General features: G+C 42.7%; 2 protein-coding genes across 2 annotated transcripts in view; both read left to right on the top strand.

Moving 5' to 3' along the window:
- The first annotated feature begins 1,839 nt into the window (after positions 1-1,839).
- gfap (glial fibrillary acidic protein) lies at positions 1,840-6,324 on the top strand. Its single transcript, XM_034538751.1, has 9 exons — positions 1,840-2,360; positions 4,048-4,108; positions 4,196-4,291; positions 4,410-4,571; positions 4,690-4,815; positions 5,145-5,365; positions 5,453-5,496; positions 5,997-6,079; positions 6,283-6,324. The coding sequence occupies exons 1-9, from the start codon at positions 1,840-1,842 to the stop codon at positions 6,322-6,324; spliced, it is 1,356 nt and encodes a 451-aa protein (XP_034394642.1).
- Positions 6,325-12,096: 5,772 nt separating this feature from the next.
- Positions 12,097-17,500, top strand: part of kcnh6a (potassium voltage-gated channel, subfamily H (eag-related), member 6a) — a 23,106-nt gene continuing 17,702 nt past the window's right edge. The window contains exons 1-2 of the mRNA XM_034539069.1: positions 12,097-12,172; positions 15,871-16,101. Of these exons, the coding sequence (XP_034394960.1) occupies positions 12,097-12,172; positions 15,871-16,101 (307 nt within the window). The remainder of the gene's footprint in view (positions 12,173-15,870; positions 16,102-17,500) is intronic.

Genomic DNA, 17,500 nt, shown 5'->3' on the forward strand with positions numbered 1-17,500 from the left:
TGTGGATGTTTCATCTTCGGGGCTATATTACCTCAGTGACCAGATCTGAGGCAACGGTAGTGATTGTCTGAAACATCCAGAGAGCTGAAACAATTAGTGTCAACTTACCCGTCGCCAGCGCGGCATCAATCGTGTGCAACGGAGCCTTTTAAATCCACAAGTCTCTGCCAGACTTACAGTGAGCCCATCTCATTTCACCTCTGTTAACAGAGACCAATTTGAATTCAAGACACTGTGTTGTTGTTGTTCTGCCTTCACAGCAACAACACTCGGAGGCCAGATAGCAGAGTGATGCGGTGCTTTATTCACTGTCTCCCAGTTCCACTGGTTTTTATGACCCAGTGACAAAGAAGTCCTTTATGTCACACTGCTGTTGTGGTTTTACTACCTGTAGCAACCCCGTGGTTATATAGTGTTTTATCTTCCTCGCAACAAATAACAATTGAACGTTAAATTGATTTTGGAAGCTTTTTAAATGAGCTGCTGTACAGATTTAGTCTTTTCTCTGCTGTTTCCCACAGCGTCACAGAGTGACAAAGAATAGGAACATTAAGTAGTTAGAGCTGGGGGAAAGATGGTTTTAATTAATTTGATCAAAAGAAATAAATACAGTTTTATATTTCTTTTTATATTAAATGTTCATGATTGAACTGTCAGTGTTATGTACTTATGTTTTCATATACATAACTTCTTTTAAATCACTTCTTAAAACCCATTTTTATAGACCTGTTTTAAAGTGCCCTTTTATGTTTCTTTGTTTCCCCTATTTTAATTTGTCTGTTCTGCTTTTATTTGTATTTTTCTATTCCATTATTGTGTTCATTGCCTATTTGGCATGGTCTCCTTTACCATGCCTCCTTTTTGCCTTGCTTAGAGTACTTTGTAAACCCTGTTTTTAAAGGTGTATACATTTATAAATAAAGTTATTATTATTCATTATTATATACGTTGTCACTTGTCTGACAACCTCTTGCTGCTTTAAAAGGTTGTTAGACTGTATTTGTGGTAAGTAAGCGTGTAAATTTGTAGTAAATTAGATAAAATCTAAATGCGGTGACAGTTCTTAATTCTTCTTGTGTTGAAGGCATGTATAACTGACGAAGGAGAGCAAGCAGTCAGTCACAATATCCACAAATTCAAAAACAAGTCAGAAAAAGATCAGCTGAAGTGCCCTAAGGTAGTCGGCCCTGCGGTTGTCAAGGCGATGGGTGAAAATGGTCTCGTAATGCAGCCTCTGTTAGACCCTCCGGGGTTCTGCCTCCCTCCCTATTATCAGTTGCATAATTTGTTAGATCATTAAATGTATTTCATGCCATAAAAACATGTCACGTTTCACTCCCACGAGTATAATTGATCTGCGTCCACTCTGTTGTTGCTTCCTCCGATTGTGAAGACCTCTTCCCCACAGCCCCGTCCCTTTGGCCCAACTAAACCTTCTGTTCTTGTGAGAGCGCATGTGTGTTCAGGTTGAGTTGGTGACCAAACCCTGTCACACAAATTCCTTTTCATGAAGCTGGAGAGAGAAAGCGGTTGGAAGTAAGAGATAGAGATAGAGAGAGAGAGAGAGAGAGTGAGTCACAGGCCTGGAGAGAAAGGAGGAGAGGGGGAGAAAGCCAAGAGACATTTGTATACTTGAGTGGACGGGCACAGACAATCCCTGGCACACAGCTCTTTGAGTGTCATGTAAACCACCGTTTCGCTCTCCCTTTTTGTCCCATTCACTGCCTGCCACCCTCCTTTCTCTCTGCCGCACCCTGTGGCCTCCTTGCTTTTGGACTTGGGGGCTTCGCCTGCCTATAAAAACCCTGTTTGTGCCCCGAGTGAGCTTCATGCCCCATCATGGAGAGTCAGAGAGTCCAGTCCTCGTACAGGAAGCGCTTTGGGTCTCAGGGCTCGGGCGGCACAGGAGTCAGAATTGGGAGCCTCTCTTCCAACCGCCTCTCCTGGCACGGCCCCCCTCGCAACCTCACCTACTCCAGCCCGATGTCCCGGATCTCCTTGGGCTCCGGCAACGCGGCCCTGCTCCTGGGGAGCCCCGTGGACCGGCTGGACTTCTCAGCTGACTCCCTGATGAAGGCCCAGTACAAGGAGACACGCACCAACGAGAAGATTGAGATGATGGGCCTGAATGACCGTTTCGCCAGCTTCATAGACAAGGTGCGCGTCTTGGAGCAGCAGAACAAGGTGCTGGTGGCAGAGCTGAGCCAGCTGAAGGTCAAGGAGCCCAGCCGCCTGGGGGACATCTACCAGGAGGAGCTGAGAGAGCTGCGCAGGCAGGTGGACGGTCTCACTTCGGGCAAAGCTCGCCAGGAGATAGAGAAGGACAACCTGGCTGCAGATGTGGCCACGCTCAAGCAGAGGTAGGAGGAAATGGAGCGAGACTCATGTGGGTGGAGGACCAAGGTGGTGATGCAGCACCACCTTGGTATGTCTTATTTTTCTTCAAACATTGCTCTAGTCACAGGCATACTGTGACGCTCGCACACCACTTATTTTGTAGCTTCTACGTTTATGTTTAATTTGCCACTTAAAAAGTGTATTGAAAGTTTGGAGATTAGGAGAAAAAAAACATAGATACCTTCACAAGGACACTTTGGTTTAAGACTAATAAAAAAAGGCCACGTAACAGGAAGGAATGAGTACCAAACTCCTGCCTGCTTCGTCTCGATATCTGAGGTTGTACTCACTGTATTTTCTGTTTAATTTCCCGTAGAGTGTGCGAGACATTTTTCCCTCTTCTATGCATCTTTTTGGTTCAATGTGGCACGTATATGTGTGTCACTACAGCATCTAGAGATGCTCACAAATGTGTAGACACCAGCTTGTGGATTGTGTGCACTAGTTTTTTTTTTTTTTTTCTTCCTTTTTTAAAAATTACAAATGCATTTACATGCAGATTTTGTTGTTCCCTGCTTCATTGGAATGCAGAGCCCTGAGCTCTGGCCCAGCTTTACTCCTGGATCCCTCTTTACAAACCTGATCCTGGCTGAACCCGCTCGTCGCCATTGAGTGAGTGTGGAGGAATGAGGCAAACACAATGGCGCCCCCCCCCCCCCCCCCCCCCCACAAAGGAAGCAGGCAGTCAGGCAGATGTTACTCCAAAACACAACGATTCGGTCACAAATCCAGTTTATTTTAAATTTATGGAGCACATGTGCCATATCTATACATTCATTTATTGAGGACAATAAGGGATTTAATGTCCTTGTGGGTGGAAAAGTCGATTCCTGCAAGTCTCCGTGGCTGAGAAGGTCAAAGGTCGCCTTTTCTTTAATTTCATACAGCAAATTCTGCACGAAGCTACACAGATGTTACCCCGGAGTCTGGGCATTTATGTTTCCAAGCCTCAGATGGATTGCAGTGTGGTGTGTTTGTCTGCGTGTGTGGTTGCGCGTGCACACATGCACCCTTTGTGTGTCTGTGTGTGTGTGTGTGTATGTGTTTGTGTGTGTGTGTGTGTGTGTGTGTGTGTGAACTCCATCCCGTGGGAAAGGCCTCTGGCTGTTAGATTGGAGTGAATGTTTAACGATGCAGAAGCTGGCCTTTCAGCTGAGCCCCCCCCCCCCCCCCCCCCCCCCCCCCCCCCCCCCCCGCCGTCTCCTGAAGCACGAGGAGCGGCACTAAAGCTCGCAGTGAAAATCTGATCAGAATGCTTGAAATGGGTTCTCAATATCCATAATTTTGACTCTTATTATGCTGGAATGCCTCATTTGAATTGCAGAAAACTGTCTGCTTATTTCCATTTTACTGATGTTGTGCCATCACAGGAGCAGTCAGATCAACAACAACAAAAAATAGCGACAAAAATAAAAATGGTTTGATCGTCGGTTCGATTATTCGATGGATTTTTGTTATTTGAAAATATCCAAAATAAATACATCATCAGTATGTAGTGTGATGATATATGATGGGTTTTCCTGTTAATTAAAAATTATAAATTATTACGGTTATACACAGTTTGTTGGTTTTTGAATCAACATTGTCCACGATCACCTGTGAGGCACTTTTTTCTTCTTCATGCTTTGACTCTTTTTGTGACCTTCTCAGGCTGCAAGATGAGATTGGCCTCCGACAGGATGCGGAGAACAATCTGAAGGCCTACAGACAGGTGAGTTGGATCGTGATCCAAACGTTTCTAAATTCAGTACTGACTGTCTCGCCCGCATTCCTCTGTGTGCCTCGTTCCTCGATGTAGGATGTGGATGAGGCGGCTCTCAATCGGGTCCAGTTAGAGAGGAAGATCGATGCCCTGCAGGAAGAGATCAACTTCCTGAAGAAGACTCATGAGGAGGTAAGAATACAATTGAAGAAAACAAAAAAAAAGCATGCTCAATCAACTTTAAATCCCACTACCTGTACCTTTTAACCACATGTGACCACTTCCTCTACCTCCTCCCCCCCCCTCTCAGGAGCTGCGTGAGTTACATGAGCAGAACATGGCCCAACAGGTGCATGTTGAGCTGGATGTATCCAAACCAGACCTGACTGCTGCTCTGAGGGACATCAGGGTCCAATATGAAACCATGGCCTCCTCAAACATGCAGGAGACGGAGGACTGGTACCGATCCAAGGTCAGAAGACTCAAAAGACGGACGCCTTTCATGAAGTGTGTCAAAAATGATAAGTCGAGTGAAGTTTCTGTTGAGGAGACGTCGACAGACTTTTGGACTGTTTTGTCTTTGTGCACAGTTTGCTGACCTGACCGATGCAGCCAATCGAAACACAGAAGCCCTGCGTCAGGCCAAACAGGAGGCCAATGAGTACCGGCGTCAGATTCAAGGGGTGACCTGCGATCTTGAGGCTCTCAGAGGGGCAGTAAGTCCACCGAAGCACAGAAAACACAGCGCGTTACGGTCATACTCGCCGGTGTAATCCATCAGCACATGATGCAGCATCAATTACATATTCAGTCCAATTAGGGGATTCTAAAGTATTTAAATGATACGTTATAACTCCACAAAATGACAGTCAAGTCAGACAGTATCAGGGCAGTGGCACATTGGGTCCACAGTATTCGTGTTGGTAGCAGGATTGCCCTTTTTAAAAATAATCAGCGTCGAACATTACAATAAAGCCCCAGTGAACTAGAGTCTGCTACATGAGATGTTGGGGTTCATTACTCGGTCTTGTCTCTGCTCTTTGAGAACGAGTCTCTGGAACGCCAGCTCCGGGAGATGGAGGACCGCTTCGCCATGGAGACGTCTGGCTACCAGGATACGGTGAGCCGACTGGAGGAGGACATCCACTCTCTGAAGGGTGAGATGGCGAGACACCTGCAGGAGTACCAGGACCTTCTCAACGTCAAGCTGGCTTTGGATATCGAGATCGCCACCTACAGGAAGCTGCTGGAGGGGGAGGAGAGCAGGTGAGCCAGAGCTCTTCGACACAATCAACACACACGTCGCACAGCACAAGTGATGATGGTAAATGTTCTCCCTTCTTTTTCATCCAGGATCACCATTCCAGTTCAGAGCTTTTCCAACCTGCAGTTTAGAGGTCAGTATGAAATGTGACCCCCCTATTCTCATCCTTTTATTCATTTGAAATGTTTTTGCTTTTGGAAAGTGCTCAGAAAGTATCATGTATTATTAAGATGAAAGGTGATCTATAACGAAAATGATCAAGGGGAACACCAAAATCCTTTTTTGATCGTTCTATCGGCACCTTGAATATGAATAACGATTGTTGCATCATGATGCCCCGCCTCCTCGGCTCTTTTCCTGTCACCTGAGCCCTCTCAGGTTATCTAGTAAATAAATAAAATGCCTGAAAAACAAAACAAAAACATGACTTTCTGGCTCGCAAAGTTGTCAAAACACCGCCCTTAGCATGTCACGTTCTTTCTCCCCTCAAAATGTCATATTTTGGGACGTGGGGGGATTCTTACATTCCAAGATAAAAAATAGCCTCATCCTGTAAATATACTGCATTAACTGTGTGTGTAACAGTTTACTAAGACATCATTGAACAGAGGATAATAAACTTTTATCTATTAGATACTAACCTGGACATTAAAAACCCGGAGGCCCACGTGAAGAAGCGCATCCTGGTTCGAACTGTGGAGACCAGAGATGGGGAGGTAGGGTGCTTTTAAAAACCACACAGTTCAACTCCAATCTGCACTTTGCACCTCTCTCTCGGTCCCTCTGGAGGGCAATGTTGAACCCTTCTGCAGCTTTTCACACACATTCACAGTGGCTCAACACAGCTGATGTTGTTTGGAGTAAAAAAAAAAAAATCACTATTTTTCTATTTTTACCCTCCGATGTCTTTTCTTTCCAGATCATTAAGGAATCAACAACGGAGCACAAAGATCTTCCATAAAGTGCAGTTTTCCTCATGAACTGAGGATTATTATCTTTTTTCTTTTTTCTTTTTCTCCAAACCGAAATGCTGCCCCATCAGTCATCACATTATTTCATCACCTTTACTGGCCTAAAACCACGACATAACCATTAAATACTTATTCATTAGATTTATTTGCCAAAAAACATATATGTTCAGCTTTTGTACAGCTGCGAGTAGAATGTAGGTCACCCATCTTAAATGATGAGTATAGCCTGCGCCAGTAAAAACTACTGGAGTAACCTGTTGGATTTAAAAAAAAACATTGTTTCAGAGTAGCTGCCATAGTCAAGGCCTTGACAAGTAGCGATTGTGTTCAGCTAATATGTATTGTGGAGGTTGCCTTGTGGTTCTGCGGATGTGAAATGTGCCAAGGGAAGTGCAAAAGATTCCTTTTTGTTGGGTTTTTGCAAACACCAGAATTGGAAATTGGAAATTGAGAGTCATGTGTATGTCAGAGCAGCTTTTGGCAGAACTGCAGTTAAATTAGGAATATGTTTTCTTTTTTTTTTTTACCTTGCTATTTTTTGCATTTAATTCCTTTGTTTGTGCGTTGGTGCTCGTTTAACCTGCAGAGGTGTTTTTTTTTTTCTTTCTATTAGCGCATTCCTGACTACAATCTGGCTGATGCTCAGATTGGAGCATGGCTGGAAATCATCAAACTCCATTTAGTGTGTTGTTTTGCTCATGTTACAACCCTTAAAACCTCACAGAGCGGCCAAACAATCTGCTGCTGCTGCTGCTTTCAAAAGGGTCAAACGGCAACACCAGGTGATACCACGACAAGTGTTATGTCCGACCTACTGGACAGACAGTGATCTGTAGACATTGCAATTGAGTTTTCAAACATGTACCTTTACTGACACCAGGGACTCCGTTTAAATCCGCTCGTGCAGTCATCAGCCCAGTTTAGCCGTGTTTATTTCCATGTGACTGCACCAAAGGCAGATGCTATATTTGAATGCTTTCCACTCGGAGAACAGTGACCATGGCAACATTTACAGTGATGTCACATGCGTACCGTTTATAAAAAAAACACACACACACATTTATCAAGGGGGTACAATAAGATGAGCCAAAATAAACAGGGACAACTTTCCTCCATCGCTTCACTTCTGCTCTTCTGCGCATCCTCTATAGGCACCGCACACTCAGCTGGGTGGTGTCTTCTCTCTTGAACACAACCCGATAAGACACCAGGACACGTCGGGGCATGATGCCCACTTATCCAGCAAGGGGTCGATAGGGACACATTCAGGTTGGAGGTGTGGAGGGGGGGTGTTTGGAAGCTGTCCTCAAGCCTCCAGTTTCTCCACCAATATCCCCTCCTCCCAATTCACCGGCCAATTTCTGTAGCGTTTGACTGATAGCAGAGAGAGAGAGAGAGAGATGCAGAGACACCGGAAAATGCGGTGGAGATAACCAACAAGAAACCCTTATTTTATTAACATAGTGAACATTTAGTGAAAAGGAAAAGGAGGATGGGATGAAGGCTGGATGGACGGACATCACAGCTCAAACACTGTAATCAAGCCTCCTGCCTTGTCGGAAGCCCCGCTGGCCGAAGCCGCGCCGACAGGCCCCGCCACCAATGAGAGTGATGCCACGCCGAAGATGGCTGTCGCCGCACTCGGCGCCAAGGACACGCTGTGAATGTGTGTTCCCATGTGCCTCCCACCTGCTCCCCTCCGCAACTTCCACTCCTGTCACTCAACCCCGTCTCCTGTTTCTCCCGTTAACCCTCTCTTGTATCCACTGTGTTGTTGTTGTTGTTGTTGTTGTTGTTGTTGTTTTTAATGTCGATCAAAGATAGTACTTCTGACTCCTGAGTCTTGTAGCAAAGACGCAGATGAATTCTGCTTTTTTGAGGGCGGGGGGGGGGGGCAGTTGGAATATAACATAGTTTGCTACACGCTACGATGTTAAGTTAACAACAATAAAACATGGTTATTAGAGTTGATGCCTCTTTTTTTCTTTTGTTTCTACTGCTTCGTAGTCGTGTACCTTTTACTTCTGATTAAATACTGACACTTTTAGCAATCTCCTGCCACAAAAGTTTGATTGGATACAAACAGGTGTTTTGATTTTGCAAAAAGAGGTCACGTTTCGATGGAACATCAGCTGTTATCTCTGTGGAATGAGGGTCATATATGCTGACAGGTCCTACTGCTGAGCAGGTGGGGCTCACTTGCTAATATCGCGGCTCATTATGAGTGTCGCATGTATATCCTGGCAGAAAGATAATTGTAGCCGAAAATAGAGATGCCTGAGATGCAGATAAACACCTTGCGCTGGATTTGTCAAACACCTGAACTCATGCGTTTCCCAAAAAGTCACTTCACTGTCCCGGGAAGAATGATTATAATCACATCCTTTTTAAGAATTGTTGCTCCAACAAATATTGACACATCTCAAAGTGGCTTAGACTTGCACTGCATCTGTTTTGCACAGCTCTTATCAGAGGAATGGTGGGTCTCAGGTCTGCACAGAAGTCAACCCTGAGCTGAAGGCATTCCAGGCAGATAAAACTCTCAGGCAGTCTGGCTCTGAAACACTTTTCCCATCCACAGCTGCTGGGAAAGAGGCGAAGATGGACATCTTTAAGCTCATTATCTTCCCACAGTGGCTGCGAGGTGACAACAGCTGTCATGTCAGCTATATAGAAAACAGAAAATCACACGGTCACCAAGACTCGTTAGAAAACTGGTGAGCAGGTATGACACAAATACCCCTAATTGGGATTTTAACACATCGGTGCAGCAAATAACTTAAACATACTGGAGAGCCAAGGATGGTGATTTGAGCCATTCATACGCTGTATACGCTACAGCTGAAACCATAATCTGCAGCTTTTTTGATAACAGATTCAATGTTTAAATAGTTTTTCAAGCCAAAATGTTACACATTCCTTGGTTCAAGGTTGTCCGTTTTTTGGACACGCATGCTTGTTTTAATATTATGTGAAAAAAAAACGACATATATTTGGGTTTTGGTCTGCATGCGGGTTTGATAAAACAAGCTATCTTAAGATGTCACCTCAGTTTAACTATTTCTAATGATACAGCGCTAGACACAGAATTTCATGTTTAAGATATCTTGCTATTGATAAACTCAAACAAAAATACAAATGGGTACAGAAAACAATGTCCTCGGTAAAGTCAAATGTAAGTAAAAAGTAACTTTTACATTTTCAGTTCTTCAACAACAATAAGTGGGATTTTTACAGCTCACACTTATTGTACGGTGTTGCAGACAACTCTCTTTGTCTTTCGCTGCCCTTAGTGCACATTCCTGTCTTACTTGGCTCTCACACCAAGGGGTCATTGGAAGGCACGAGTGCTTCTTGGTTAATTTTAGCCTTGATTTTATGAAGGCCATTGAGACGAAACACAGAGCAACCACCTCAGCCTGTCTGCCGGGTCCACGAAGCCCCCTCTGATCTCCAAACACCCTCTACGGACTGAACCGCTGTATCAGACACGTGCTCAGAGCAACTGCTTTCCATTGGACCAAGTGGAGCGATGCCTTCTCCGATCACCGACCTTAAGTCATCCAAGTACCAGCTTAGAGGATCATGAATGTTCTCCCAATGACCTCTGTTTGAATGATTCCAACCATAAATTACATACATTATAGACTCTGTCAATCTCAGATAGCCACTGAATCCATATTAAGGCTATTAATTAGGTCAATTAAGGTGGTGATTTAGTGTTGCCAGGGGAGACATAGAAAGAGGAAGTACTCTTTTGTGGCAGCTATTGTCAAACAAAACTAACAATGTGCAGTGTGTGTGTGTGTGTGTGTGTGTGTGTGTGTGTGTGTGTGTGTGTGTCATGTGACCTTTAACTAGGTGTACAATTGAAACTTTGGCCTGGACGTCTGCTGTGTCTCTGGATACTCAGCTTGTGCCAACTGAATGTCTCCTCGTCGGGTTCAGGGAGATGATTGTAGTCTTTCAAAGAAATGCGACTGAAGTTCAGGTGAACGCACGTCACTGAATTAATCTTTAATCGCACTATTTGTAATGCAGGAAGTCAGTATAAAGAACAGAGAAAGAGGCTGCTTCAATGTACAGACATTTTTATTTTCTGAAAGATTTAAAGAGGACAAGACACCACACACACACACACACACACACACACACACACACACACAGAGACCACAACGCTTATTGTGACTATAGATTGAAGTGTGATGGCGGCACGGAGAGAGAGAGAGAGAGAGAGAGAGAGAGAGAGAGAGAGAGAGAGAGAGAATGCTGCTATTTTGAGCTCAGAGACTTGTGATGTGGAGTCAAGTAAAGTTGACTGATGGGGGTCTGCACTCTGTCAGTGTCAGACCCCCATCAAGTTATCCACAATAGAATAAATACCCCCTCAGGAAGTGGATTTCAAAATAAAACGTAGAAAATAAATCAAATACTTTATGTTGAGGCATGCAATTTCCCCCAAATCCCAACATATCCAGCAAGTATTTGCTCCCAAACCATTGGCCCCTTTTATAGCCTCTTAATATATTATAGCCTTCCACTATACATTCTAAAATATCATACGCTTTGAGTAGATTTTTGGAAGCATTTGAGGGCACTATAACAACAATCAGACGATATATATATGTATATATATATATATATATACATATATATATATATATATGTATATATATATACATATATATACACATCTGACCACTATGGCATTGAATGTTCATTATATTAGGCATTTTAAATATAAACAAATGTAGGTTTTGTGAGAGAAAACTTTAGGGCACTATACTGAATTAGGCCTACAACTTGGAGGCACCGTAACAAATTTGGGGACTATGACAAAATTCCGAAGTTGGGGAAGGCATGCCATGGCTACGCGACTAAATATTATACAGCTCATACGGCTCATACAGCTTTGTGTCAGCCAGGTATTGAAACAAATTCCAACTTAGCTTGTATTCGGAGAAACAGAAAGACATTGCCTCTATTTTGAAAGCCCAATCAATATGCACTTCCGTTTTTGACCTGCTTAACTGAGTCGCCGCTTTCAGTCGCTGCTGTCCGGGGGGGTGGGGTGGGGGGGGGGGGGTGGGAGGGGGGGGGGTGGAAGGGGAGTGGATCCAGGGAAACTGGCTCATTGGAGCCTCGTGTTCGCCATGCTTATCGCGCGGTGTCCAAACTCAAGAGAGAGAGAGAGAGAGAGAGAGAGAGAGAGAGAGAGAGAGAGAGAGAGAGAGAGAGAGAGAGAGAGAGAGAGAGAGAGAGAGAGAGAGAGAGAGAGAGAGAGAGAGAGAGAGAGAGAGAGAGAGAGAGAGAGAGAGAGAGAGAGAGAGTCCTGCAGCTTCTATTCACAACTTCTTCTCCCAAAGCAGGTTCTCCTCTATGCCTTAAGGAAACCAAAAAGAGAGGCACCGGTTTGTTTTCCTTTTTAAAGGTTTAGAGATGTTGCATATGGCTTTTGAAGTATCCTAGTCTACTTGTCCCCCCCCCCCCGTCCCCGTCCCCCTCCCTCAATATCAGCGTGCAACATCCTGCATACGCCATCACCCTGGCAACCAGACCCTTTCTCCATCCTCCTCCTGTGCGCTCAGCTCTCAACACCATCAGCAGCCTCCGGGAGACATCAAACCCTCCTTTTGACGCGCGTGGAAGCGGATTTCTGGCACTTCAAATTCCATTTTTTTTTTTTTTTTTTTACATTTTAATTTTTTTTTTTTAACTAGTAAGGTTCATGTGTCGGAGAAGTCTTTTCTCTCAGCACCAACATGCCTGTGAGACGCGGTCACGTGGCGCTCCAGAACACCTACCTGGACACTATCATCAGGAAATTCGACGAGCAAAGTAAGTGCACACGAGATTACATTGAGTTCTCACCATGAGATGTGTGCGCACGAGGTTGACCCTCCAGAAATCGATTATAAGTGCAAAAGAAAGTGCGTTTGTCCTCCTTTACGGTATTGTGAGGTAATAACAATGTTCTCAGTCCCTGAAGGAAAACAAAAAAAGGATTTCTGACAGGAAAGGGTTATCATCAGTAGGACTAGTGTGCCATCACACCATGGATATTTCTGTAATGATTATTAAAATTGTTGTGAATGGAACAGCTGCTGGATGTAACAACCTTTTGATCACAGAGATAAACAATGTGGGTAAAACCTCGTTAGTTTGGTGCCACAGCATTTCTGTGTGTGTTTATTTGTCACCTATAAAGTCAGACACACCATGTTGTCTGTCACAAGAGGGCTACAGCCTATATCCTTTATTTCTCACACTCGTATTCATTTTGACTCTTGAACAGGTGTCAGACATCTTATTTGTATTAGTGATGTCACCTAATGTCTAAAAGTACGTCTTGCATTATTATTATTAGCTCACATTTTCCACTGGGTGCAAAGTGAGACCAGCGCTCACACATTTATAGAGAAAAAAAAAACCTTATTGTTGTCCCTGTTATAAAACATTAATGTTTGATCGATTTTGTTATATATTTATTCATCTTTTACCTCCGTTGTACTTAAAGCTTTTGTACGTCACACATATCAGCAAGTTACATCTTTGTCAATATCATTTATTGTTTAAAAATGCTACAAAACATTATTTTCAGAGTCTTTCCATTGCCTAACCCTGAACATGAGAAATAGTTTGATTGCTCTCGATCAGTTTTAGTCTGATTGAATCTGGGGGCAATAACACACTCTGAAGCTCCTTTAAAAAAAACAACATCTTTTATGTAATTTTTCTACTGTATGTCACTAATGTGCACGCGCAGCCACATGCACGTGCCTGACCAGGTGAGTGCACGTGCCATGTGTTGCTGCTAAGCAACGGTGTGACGATCAGGGCTTCCGCTTTGAGCCCAGGATAATGACTTTGGACAGGATGTGCTTTCCCCCAGAGGAGCTCTTTACTTTAAAGAGCGGGGCTGAAGGATGAGTCCCCCCCCCCCCCCCCCCCCCCCACCACACACTCATCTGTTTGGGCAGCAGACAGGGAAGAGCTGCTAAACCCAGTTCCACCACAGGATAATAAAAGGGCCATTCAGAGGATACGTCCTTTCCATTCAGCTCATTGAACTCCTCCATTAGCAGCCTTCGAACACAACTGTCCTGCTTCACTTTCATGGTTGCTGATGTTACTTACATTACAACCATCAATAACAGGAACTGGGTGGTATGAGCATGGCATTAGGCTACTATTAAGGATGCAGAGTAACTTGCAGTTAATACTCAAAGGTTTGAAATCGCAGGAAAAGAAAAACAGTACTGTGGTCCAGTTTCAAGTGGAGGAAGGAATATACAGGTATCAATACAACAAGGTAAATATGCTCCATGACAAGTAAAAGTCCTACAATATACTCAAGTAAAAGTACAGAAGTATTATGAGCTAAATGTACATGACGGATGAATTCTGCGCCACAAATTTGTTTAATTTTTCAAACTTTTTATCTGATCTTTGCTTCTTTAATGAAATACTGGGGGAGTTATATCTGTTTGGGCCCCAATTTTGAAACTATTTGAGAAGTTCAAAGGGGAAATATTTCTTTGGTGGAACTGCTAACAACTCCTGGACATCTGAAACATGACACGCTGCCCGACTCTTTAGCAATGCTTTGTATTTTATCAGCCTATCACATGTTTTAAAAAATGTATATTGCTTATTGAAAGCAAGATAATTAATATGCCTGTGGGGTCAGGGCAGATATATTGGGGTGGGCTTCTAAACTAAATTCCATATATGTGGAAACACTGCTACAGCCTCAAAGCAAAGGTCACTTGTACTTTACCTGAACCTTTTCTTTTCATACCACTTTCTACTTTTTACTCCAATAATATTCTAGTTACTGTACACATTAAGATTTTTGTATACAAAGCATACAAAGAGCTTATCAATTATTGTGTCATTTTATAAATTAATCTATGACAACAGTATGTAAAACCATAGAGAAAAGTACAGCTCCACTTCAAGCAACCACAACAGCAGTCTTTTTTCTTTACTCTATACTTTTACATTAGTGCATGAGTAATAATAATCTCATGATACATGCACAGGGCGTATTTTTCTACATCGAATACTTTTAATATATTAAGTACATTTTCATGATTATATACTGAAGCAACTTTTGCAACAAAGTATTCATACAGTGTGGTGTTAGTATTTTGAGTAAAGGCATTCTCCGTCCCCCACTATCAGTATGAATAGAGACGAGAACATAGACACAATCCATTATAATAAAAAGACAATACACTCTAGCAGCATAATTATAAGAGCACATAATTATTACAAACAGCTGGATTATTTAAGTTTAATAAAAATAAATCAGGTAAAATCTTACAGGCCGATGTACGTCAACACACTGTATTCCCATAAATTCATTGACATCAGGTGTGAGAGCCACAGAAGCTCTTATATTAAGTCCCCACCTGCTTCTCCTCAGTCCCTTAGGAGACATTGTGACAATAATAACATTAGCACCATGGAGAGGTGGACTCCATTGCTCCACTTGAGTTGATTGTCGAGTGGAGACCATGACGGGGAGTTAAAACACCATGTTCTTTACAATGTAGCGTTAAGTGCATTTGTATTGTTAATATTGTAAATATCTTTTTCTAATAACAAAAAAAAAGGATATACATTTTGGTAGAATCTAATTAAATGTTGAATTGTAACGTTTGTTTTACCATATGAAACGTTATCGTTCCATAAAGGTGTATCAGAATTTAACAGTAAAGATTGCAAAGCTACAAAAGAGCTCACCTTTAGCTCAGAGGAAAGCTAGCTGCTGTGGTTCCCTTCCTCTTTACTCCTGTTTTCTTCTATATATTTTTGACAACCCAAAGATTATCATCTTTGGGTTGGGTTAAATCAGTATTTATATAAATGAAGCGGCAGCTTACGTTAGCTAAACCTGTCCTGCTAATAGATTGCTAGCTAACGAAGCAAAATAAGCTTCATTCCTTGAACTGCATTTCTTGTTATTGTAGCTCTCTGACTTTGTAGGGCCGACTATTTCTCTTAATATTACGGTGAATGCCTTTTAATAAAGCTCCTACTATCAACGTAGAACACTCAATACTCTACGGTACTGTGAGTATTTGTGTAGCTTTTCTTTAAGTCTTTCATTCCTCACAGTCTGAATTGAGAGTCTAAGACAAAGATCTGTGATCTGATTTATTGATAACTATACTGATTATATATTATTAACGTGTGTGGTATCTTAAGGGAGCTTTTACTGCTCATAAATAAATGTTAGTTTCTTACTTTCTATCTTAAACCCGCAGTCACTATATCTCCACATAGATTTATTGCCTTTTAAACCTGAATATAACACTGAATATACTTGTTGTAATGTGCTCTTATTTCTTCTGTTTCTTCACGATATGTTATTGTACATTTCCACATTTTCTTTTTTAAATGATGTCATACTATTGCACTCTTGCACTATTGCACTATTGCACCAATCATAATAGCCAAATTCCTTGTATGCATAACGTAGTTGGCAATAAACCATTTCCGTTTCTGATTCTGACGTTTCCTTTCAGATCGCAAGTTTCTGATAGCCAACGCCCAGACGAAGAACTGTGGCATCATCTACTGCAACGAAGGCTTCTGCCAGATGTTTGGTTTCGCCAGGGCGGAGATCATGCAGCAGCCCTGTACGTGCCAGTTCTTGGTGGGGCCCGGCACCATGAAGAGCGCCCTGGCCCAACTGGCTCAGGCCCTGCTTGGCTCAGAGGAGAACAAGGTGGAGATCCTCTACTACGATAAGGAAGGTAAGACACCGGAGGAGAGAAGGATTTGAAACCTCAGATACCTGGCCTATTGGACAGCTTGATTGTTATGAAGACAGCTAATCATTATGATCATCCTCCTGTTCCACTGTTTTAATATCCATGTTCTTACAAGAAACCTCATCGGGCAAGATTACAGACCTTAACTGTCATTCATTTTGTCCATTTAACAGTCACAGCGCACAACACATTTCTGATAGAGAAGAGTTGTATTAAGTTGTATCCATCAAATTGTCTGCTCCTGTGCGCGATGCAAACATTTGAGGTTTTAGCATATACAAAGTGATGAAACAAAAATGTGCAACAGGCTAACATGGCTTAAAAACACAACATTTTTAGACCGGTTCATTTGTTTCAATAAATAAATAATTGATATTATCTATTAACAAGACATGTTATTCCAGGAACATGCAGAAGGCTTTTAAAATCCTAACTGCCTCAATAAGGCCTCATAGCCCTTCCTATTGCTGTTAGTTAAAACAAAATCCCATTCAGATTTTCTTCTAAAGAAAAAAAACAAACATAGAAAGCACGATTCATCAGGAAGAGAACTCCAGACTCTCCATAATCTTAAAAATCAGTCATTACTGAGTGGCTTCTTCATCTTTAATCATTCTCCTCTGGGTGCACATTTGTTTACCAATATGTTCTGCCATATTGGTATGTTGGTACACCCTTAATCCCCGCTACCATCCCTCCTAAACAAACTTTTACTTTCTTTCATATTCGCAACCTATAATTTTGTGCATAACTTAATTTTTGCAAACAGAAATATAATGATCGCAGTTGGAGAAGCACGAACGAATGAAAAGTGTAGACGTGGAGATGGTGATATTAAGACTTGTAATGAGGGAGCAGTGTAAACAAACACACAGAAATTACGGAGCGAGACAGACGTTTACACTTGGCAACGGTGGCATTTTAACTAAACGTTCCCTCCTCTAAAAGCTCCGTTATGCTTGATGACACCACTTGCAGACTGACCAGACCGTCCGTTCAATTTCTCCCTCACTGTTTTATCTGTCTCTCACAACAGAGTGACAGAAACGCGAGGATAGAGGCACGCAAACACACCGGGGGGCTCAGGACGATTACTGTCGTGGAGCCATTCACTGTCTCCTTATAGATACACAGATGCACATGCACACGCGTACACAAGCAGACACGCACACACATGCATTTTGTTACTTTGGACATTTGGGGCGTGCGTGGGGCGTTCAGTCTAGAGCTCTGTTGTCATGGAAATGTGATCAGCATGCCAGCTCAAATCCACAAAGCATCTATTTCTTTTGTCTCCTGCTACCTACTGTGCTTCCAGACTGAACAGGCAGAGAGAATTGCAAACAAATGGGATTCGGCTGCCCTCGCTGGCTGATTTTTT

The sequence above is a fragment of the Cyclopterus lumpus genome, chromosome 8, assembly GCF_009769545.1.
Source record: "Cyclopterus lumpus isolate fCycLum1 chromosome 8, fCycLum1.pri, whole genome shotgun sequence".
NCBI classification, from domain to species: Eukaryota; Metazoa; Chordata; class Actinopteri; order Perciformes; family Cyclopteridae; genus Cyclopterus; species Cyclopterus lumpus.